We start from the raw sequence: 8,765 nt of genomic DNA, 5'->3' as shown, positions 1-8,765 counted from the left end.
CCAAACAAAGTAGTTTCGCTTTCACAACGAAACACACAGCGCCTTCACGACATGGCGGCGGCGGCAACAACAATACTACAGCGAGAATAAAAGTTACGCCTTCTTTCTTTGCGTGAACATGTGGGCGGCGTTATGCAAATCTTCCCACATCGTGACGTAGACATGTGGGGGCGTGTAAGAACGAGCCGTTTTAGGTAGGCGTGGCTGGCTCTTAACTTTTATAAAGAATCTCTCTTTGGATTTGAGACTTTAGTCTTTGCAACTTTACAGATCTTCTTTATGCACCAAGAGCTTGTAACACTCCAAAGAGAAAGGAAAAATTGAAATCGCATCATATGACCCCTTTAAAATATATTAAAACAGAAAACAGCTATTTTAAATTGCAACAATATTTTACAATATTACCTTTTTTTTTACAATAATACCGTTTTGATGAAATAAATGCAGACTTGGGGAACATGTGAGACTTACAGACTCCAATGTTTTTGAACGGTACTGCACATATACAAAGTCATGACTAAACACTAAAGAGAGCATTTACACACTTGAAAAAAAGTGTACCTACTTTCCTGAAAAGGATATTATTTTAGTTTATGTTTCTTGCTGTATTGGTTGGTAGTTAAAGGTAGTGATTTTTTCCCCCGATAGCAGCACTAGCATAAATTAGCATACTACCAGACAGATGAGTGAAAGAGGTGCCTTAAGAAATCAAACCTGTTCTTGTGTCAGCCACAGGTAGGGCTGGGCGGTATATCGAGTTATATCGATATTTTCTTTAAAAGCGATTCGATATGAGGCAATACCGTTTATATCGATATACAGTAGTTCGATACGAACGCATCTGAAAATATAGCGGAGGACACAGACTGAGCTGCTGCGGACAAGGTGCATAATCCAATTTGTTCTAAACATGTGAGAAGCTTCATATTAAGGCCTTTAAAAACTGGTAAGCCAGTTTATAGTTTCCTTTCGCATAGTTTCCATTAGTTTAAGCGGCTCGGCCCGTCATATGCTCGGACAGAAAGGCTGCATGTTCCGCTGATAGACACTAGGCTACTTGTGCTGTTTAATGTTTTTGAGATGTGCTGACTTCCTGAATGCATAACTTACAAGAAAGCCATGGAAATATTTCCATTTTTCTGTCAGAAGTGCATGAGCCTTCTGCTTTGGGATTCTCCGTGAAACGTCTCCGCTAGACTTCAGTGAACGAGCGCCGCCGTAAATGTGATTTTAACCCTTTTTTGCACATAATATAAAGGCTTACACGGTTACATTCACTTTATTTGTTTTCATAGCCTTTAATATGTATTGTTTTGTTGGACAACATTGGCCAGTAAGTGAAATAAATATATATTAAATACAAAAATGAAAATACCGAGATATATACCGTATATCTCAAATCGGCCAAAAAATACCGAGATATTAATTTTTGCCCATATCGCTCCCAGCCCTAGCCACAGGTGCTCTAAACAGTAAAGAAATGGGCCAGGTGAGCAGCCCACAGCATAAAAATGAACCAGTTAGAAACATTTTCTCCCTGGAAATCATTTTGAACATGACATCAGGTTTGTTGACATGTCTTTGGAGGTCAGGGCTTTAGAAAGAGAGCATGTGGATGAAGCAAGGGATGCAGGGTTACCCCTGCTGGTTAAAGTTGTTACTATACCATTTGGCTGCAAAGAGCATCTTCCACCACTAACAGCCAAAAGAATCTGTGGATTCTGAAGAAATAAATCCTTTTCCACATTATGCTTACTTACAGCAGATCATTTTGGGAAGGCTCTTAGAAAGTTGAAATTGGTTAATTTCTCTTGGTCTGCTGCCTTTGACGTCCGAGCTCATGATAGTTACTAGTAAACTCCATGGGACTTTGTTTTGGTGCCAATCAGCATTGTCATGGCATCATTTTCCTGTGTCTCTAGAGTCATTACTCACAGGCTCAAAGCGACCTGGCAGCAGAAATGAGCTCCCTCAGGCATATTGCTGCATTAGCATTTTTGCATGGCCAAATCGGTCTAATCAGGAATAAACTTTCCCACAACACTGTCTCTACTGTGTCAGTTTCATATATCAGCCATAGTAACACTCACATCATTTACTAAGGGCTGACCAACCTGACTTACCACACAGCGATCAAAACAGCAGACCAAAAATGTAAAATAATTTTCTACACAAATAAGGTGCACAAAGAAATCAGACGATTTTAATCTTACCGTATCCCAGATCTGAAGTTTTATCTGTTTGCCATCTATAGTGATCATTCGCGCTCCAAATTCAACACCTGTCGAGACAAATGAAGGCAGAGCTTGATTCGTGACTCATGCGACAGCACAGGGCACTGATCACCTAGATTTACATCAACACTACTGATCAGATCTTTCATTTTAAAGCATTAGCGATATAAATCTTGACAATACAGTTATCAAATGCCAACTTTAAATAAATTTGAATACATTTATTTACCCATGGAGAATATAGAGCCTGTTCATCCACACCACAAATTTCACTATTATGTGCTTACAGAAGGTTCCTTACAAAAACACTTCAAGGAGACTGGCACCAGTCTGCTTCCTGTGCTAATGAGACCCATTCCTGCTGTTTGAATTAATGAGAGAATATGTGGTTGAGTTAAAAGAGCCTTACCAATAGTGAGATCATGCACTGGCTGAAAGCGCTTATCTGTAAACTGTAATAATAGGCACGACTTCCCCACACCTGCAAAGCAAACACAGAGGGTCACACGTGAATAGCCACAATTAGCCTCAGGCCTATACATCTGCTCTATCCCATTACATCAAAACCATTTGTTCAGGCTATAATTGAACAATTGTAAAAAGTGACAGGGTTATTTATTTCTGTTTTGAGAGTAGAATAGGCCTTCCACTCTCATCTTACTTCCCAACAATGTGCATAGACATACAAGGTTTAATTAAAGCCATTGTAAAACCATCTCATCATTACTGCTAAAATGAATGAGAATAAAATAAATAACTCATGCACAGAGATCAATATCAGACAAAAAATTAAAGGGAGACACGTTAGGGCAGATGAGTTTGATACAGCATCGAAGACCAATTACCTGATGGACTGATAGCAAAAACAAAGCTGTCTCCCATATTTAATTTCCGGTGTGTAATGTTAATCAAAAACAAAGCAAACAAACAAAAAAATAAAATAAAATCTCACATTTAATTAGTTTTTTTTTTCTGTGTATACTTTTTTCTTATTATCAAAATATTACCTGCTCCTTGAATGTGATTCCATATTTAATGAACTACGTTAATTGAATTAAGTAAAATCATCAGTTCAAGACATTTTATATTACCAGCATAACTAAATAAACCCACCCCCCCCAAAATGAGATTAGAAGATCTGCCATGATACGCAAACAGGTTAAATGCTTATGACATTAGGAGGAGACGTTGCCATGAGCAACAGCCGTTGTGAAGCAAACAAGCAGCATTCAAAGAGCGCTCACAAGAGAGATGCATGGAGACAACACAACAATGATGAAATTACAATGTGCAGACTACACTCAACATACTGAACAATATAGTAACTACCGTGGAAAAACTATCGTGTATTGTCTCTTGTGAATAATTGTGACAATACAAATTATCTGGTAACAGCTGGATGTTGTCGCTTCAATCTAGTATTATATCTATGCCAATATGGTCATGGCAAGCAACTGAAATCAAACTAATAGGGATGAGATGCTTTTGTTTTAATTTGTTAAAAACTAGTTTGTATTTATGCATGCACCACTTTAAGAAAAAAAAACATTCTCTGCTGTTCAGCACTTAAACAGATGTACTAGTGCTCAAGTTAACTGTACAGTAGCACTACTTATAGATGCATCTGTGAACCAATCACACACTTATTTGATTAATAAAATTGTCAGCTGAATGAATCAATACAAATATAAATGTGGTTTGTCCTAGAAATCCAGTAAAACCTCACCTTGTGCCAGTTTTAACACTGCAAACTTACACCTCAAGCATGAACGCAGACTAGGCTAGATGCAATCTCACGATGCCTTGTAATGACCAGCTAGATCAAGTTGCAGAGGAGCATCATCTGACCTGGGTTGAGCAACATGCAAATACACAAGCCTGTTTACACATCACTTTTACAACCACAACTGCCTAAAAAGTTATCACAAACCAATTTTACTGTTGTTCAGCGTTTTGTGAAGTGCATTAGGGATTGAAGAGTTTATGATGGTTGGTTTTGACTTGATCACAGTTCAAGGCCTGATACAAAAGGAAGAAACTCAATCACTCTAGATGTGTCAAGTTAGGTAAAATGTTGAAATACAGTGGCTTCGTAACATACTGACCATCAGATGTTATGGCACAACCCGTACTAAGGCATAGTTGTCGAGATTAAATGGATACTCCACTCAAAAAAAAACTATAATTTTGCCATAAATTTAGTAATTTACTCACCCTCATGTTGTTCAAAATCTGTATGACTGACATTCTTCTGTGGAACATAAAAGATGTTATTTTGAGATGTTATGTTTTTAGTCCATACGATAGAAGTCAATGATCACCAAAACTGTTTGGTTACCAACATTTTTCTAAATATCTTCTTTTATGTTCCACAGAAGAAAGTCATGGAGGTTTGAAATGCCATGAGGGCGAGTAAATAACAGAATTTTAATTTCTGGGTGAACTATTCCTTAACTCAATGTTAGCAGTCACATTTTGAGCATACTCAGACTGACAAACTGTTTAGCTGTAAAGAAAAGGATATAAAACGTGGTTCAGTTTTGCAAAAAATGTTGAGCACCACCACTACAGTACGTCTCCACATGAGGCAGGAAAGAGGCTTCTCAGTAAACAAAGCAATCCTACCTATTATTCTGTCAATGAAAAGCTTGTTAAAGGTTACATTTGCAACACAAAAGACCCCAGTTTCAAGATGCATTTAAGTACACCAACAAAAGAGTCTTCCTTATGATGATTTTGATGCTGTAGGCTTCAGTGCAACAAAATCCTCAATACAACATTGGTCCTGCAGTTGAATCTAGTCCTTACCAATGTAAAAAAAACACTGAGCATAAGATTATTATATGCGGGGGAAGAAAAATGCATTATTTGGGGAAAAAAGGTCCCAGTCCTACTTTATATTAAGTGTAAGATACTTAAGTCAATATATACAGAGAGAGAAAGAGGCTTTATGGTATGGATTGGTTTAAGGGTGTGTTAAAGTGTACTGGTAGTGTCAACAGTGTAATTACAAAAATTACTCACAGATATAATTAAGCCTGAATGTTTTTTTAAATACAAGTACAATATAAAATCATGTCTGTGCACAATAAATGCACTGTATAAAATGGTTAATTTTTAACGTTAGTACGTAGTAGTTAAAAACAATTCATATAAAGTGGGCCTGAAAACATACAAAATCAAAACCAAGATGTAACCTGGAATGAACTGGACGCAAAATCATATGGACAAAGTTGGATGGCATTAAACATCATTAGCATTATATTAATGTGTTTGTTATCTAGCAGAATATTAATACTGTAAAAAAGAAAACTGTGCGGAACTTGACGACAGATTAACACTTTTGAAGGCAGAAATACATCTTTCTGCTGTTGCCGTATCTCTTGAGGAAAGGCCTACAGTGACAGAAATCTGGTGAGAACACTAGCAGGCCACAATTATACGGGGTTACCAGCATCAAAACACAAATTGTATTATCCTTATTGATCAATGGAAGACTTGAGTAATAAAACAAAGAAATATCTTTTATAGGCATTGCTCATTAAACGTGTTTATCCTCTGATGAGCCAACGCCGTTTTCAGAAAAGAGTAAATAGCTGCTAGCGATGTTGGCTAACTAACATTAGCCAGGCTGTTGTGGCCTTTAGTTGGGCTAGAAAGAGATGTATGCAAAAGCAAGCGAACGCTGGGCTAGACGCACTGACACGTACACAGCATGTTGCTTTTCGCTCTACATGTAATGCTAATAGAAAGCGGAGATGCTGCTGATGTTATTGAGGCAGACAGCTGATGTGAAGCAGCGGTTAGCTTGCCTGCTAGTTCCCCCCACCCAGCCGAAAACAAACGACCGTGACAGCCTTATAGCCGCACACCGCTGCCGTGACACGAAGCACACGCTTAGGAATCGACTTAACGTATGTTACAATACTAAGGCTAAGAGCTAATGAGGCAACTGGAGAGAAAGGCAGAGAAAAACAGGCTGTCGGTCCTCCCACCCCTCGCGCCTCTGCTTGAACCACGTCCTTGACTCCAGCACTGCGAAAATAACAGACTCACGGTCGCTGCTTACCCGTGTCTCCGATTATGATGTATTTGAAGAGATACGCGTACGCCATGGCCAACCGGTCCTGTATCAACCTGTCTTGGCCTTACTAAAATGCCTCCTTGAAGCTAAAACCGCAGGGAAAGTGTGTGTGATATATGCCTCCGCTAAGCCAGCCCTTTTCTCTCCTCGACGGGAAGGAACAATAAACAGCTCGAGCTCCAGCCGGCCTACGTCACGCGTCCCGCCTTCGCCACGCACGCAGAACAGAGTAGGCTGTGGACTGCACCGGAAGTTCACTCACCTAACCGCGGTGTATCAGATTCAGGTCATGAATGTTCGTCGAGAGGGCAGAGGGACAGTATGTCCTTAGACGTCATGTTCTCTAGACACTTTACAAGATAATATTTATCCTTACAAAACTTCAGACTTTAGTGATGTGATAACTTGAAAGTGAGTGAACTCCTGAGGGTCCATTATGGAATGAACATCCCTAACAACTTTGAAACAGCAAAGTTGAAGATTCTCCTGTTTAAAAAACTAATTTATTTATAGTAGTTAGTTATAGTTGTATATTTATAGTAAAGTCAGCATGAAATGAAAAATGCATTTATTTTCTAATTGCATGTTATAGATATTTGCATAAGATGCGTGTCTTTGGATTGTGAAGGAAACCCACACTGACACACATAGACAGAGGTGTAAAGAGTACCTAAAAACCATACTTGAGTAAAAGGAAGTGACACAAGTCCAGGGCAAGGCACAGAGAGCATGAAACAAAAACAAGAAAGAGTTTATTTGTGAGGAAAGCACGTTTATTTTCTAAAACCAAAATAAAGCTGAACACCTTAAAATTACAAAACAAACACAATATCTTTCAAAAGTAAAAGTTGCTAATATCTTTGATACTCAGTACAACTACAAAGTATCCGAAAAGATACTCAAGTACAGTAACTAATTACATTTACCTTTTGTGTTTTATTAGGAGACGCAAACAGTTCTTCTGTGGCTTTATAGCTAATATTTTCACTTACACAAATTAGCAAAATCAGACAATTTTGTGTCTAATATAAACCACAATATTAACTTCTTATTTTTGAATTGTTGTAAATAAATATCACATTTGGAACTGGTCAGTGCTCAAAAAATGCTGGGAAATCACTTAATGTAGCCCCAAGAGTGATTACTGATAAACTGTCTGAAAAAAAAGACAGTTTTTAGAGACGAAATTTCAAATGTAGTGAAGTTAGAGTCATAAGTTTCCAGAAAAAATAATACTCAAGTAAAGTACAGATACTCAAAAAGTGTACTTAAGTACAATACTCAAGTAAATGTACTTAGTTACTGTCAGCCTCTGGTCACATCAACTGTCCTTTTAATTACAATTTGAAAATTGAGGATACTAACTGTTAAGTTTTGCATGCAAAATTTTTTTCCAATCTTGCTTGATACAAGACTTAAGCTGCTCATCAGTCCATAGGCATTATTGTCTGATTCTCCTTTTCATGATGGGTCATACATTTTCAATAGGACACAGATCTGCTGGCCAATCAGTCACATCCACAGGTGTCAATGAAACTACACTGTTGTAACACATGCAGAATTAGACCTTGCATTGTCTTGATATAATAGCATGGACTTCCCATAAAAGATGTCAACTTGATTGCCTCTGTACAATGTCTCTGTACAATGCCAATATATGCATTTCGTAATGCAACGGCAGACTGTGGTAAATGACAGCGGTTTTCTGAAGTACTCCTGAGCACGTGTGGATATGTTTAACACCACAGCATGATGGTTTTCTATGCAATGTCATCTGAGGGCTCAAAGGTCAAGCACATTCACCTGAGGTTTCCTGCCTTGCCCTACACAAACTGAGATTTCTCTGGATTTCCTGAATCTTTTCACAATATTATGTACCTAAATTATTTGTGATTCTGCATTGGGAAATGTTATTTTTGATTTGTTTGACACTTATCTCATGAAATTTCACAAAGTGAGATGCTCCTTTTATACCCAAACATGATCCCCTCACCTATTATCAATTCGCTTGCTTATTGTGGAATGTTTCAAAACAGTTTAACTTGGATATTCTAAATTGGTTTATATTTACAAAATACATTTTTTTTTGTAGTGTGTTGCAGCTATCAACATCAAAATTGGTTTATATTTACAAAATACATTTTTTTTTGTAGTGTGTTGCAGCTATCAACATCAAAATTGGTTTATATTTACAAAATACATTTTTTTTTGTAGTGTGTTGCAGCTATCAACATCAAAATTGGTTTATATTTACAAAATACATTTTAAGCTGGGGCCCCTTTCAATAAGGAGATTCAACCAACTCTGAGTTAAAACTTGAACTCTGCGTTGACTTACCCTGAAGTGGGAAACTGAGTTTTCAGTTTCAGAACAGCTGGATTGTGTTAGTTCAATCCACTCTGATTAGGTCAACTCTGAGTTTAGCGCATGCACTACGGCTATGAGAA

At 37.7% G+C, this 8,765-nt stretch overlaps 1 protein-coding gene across 1 annotated transcript in view; it reads right to left on the bottom strand.

Annotated features, from left to right (window-relative positions):
* The window catches only part of LOC107688426 (ras-related protein Rab-2A), a 14,023-nt gene extending 7,486 nt beyond the window's left edge, over positions 1 to 6,537 (bottom strand). Inside the window, exons 1-3 of the mRNA XM_016486082.1 lie at positions 6,304 to 6,537; positions 2,644 to 2,715; positions 2,214 to 2,281 (exon numbers count right to left, since the gene is read on the bottom strand). Of these exons, the coding sequence (XP_016341568.1) occupies positions 2,214 to 2,281; positions 2,644 to 2,715; positions 6,304 to 6,349 (186 nt within the window). The 5' untranslated portion in view covers positions 6,350 to 6,537. The remainder of the gene's footprint in view (positions 1 to 2,213; positions 2,282 to 2,643; positions 2,716 to 6,303) is intronic.
* Between the last annotated feature and the right edge of the window lie 2,228 nt (positions 6,538 to 8,765).

The sequence above is a fragment of the Sinocyclocheilus anshuiensis genome, unplaced genomic scaffold (assembly GCF_001515605.1).
Source record: "Sinocyclocheilus anshuiensis isolate Anshui unplaced genomic scaffold, SAMN03320099.WGS_v1.1 scaffold329, whole genome shotgun sequence".
NCBI lineage: Eukaryota > Metazoa > Chordata > Actinopteri > Cypriniformes > Cyprinidae > Sinocyclocheilus > Sinocyclocheilus anshuiensis.
This window is presented reverse-complemented; position numbering and strand designations above follow the sequence as displayed.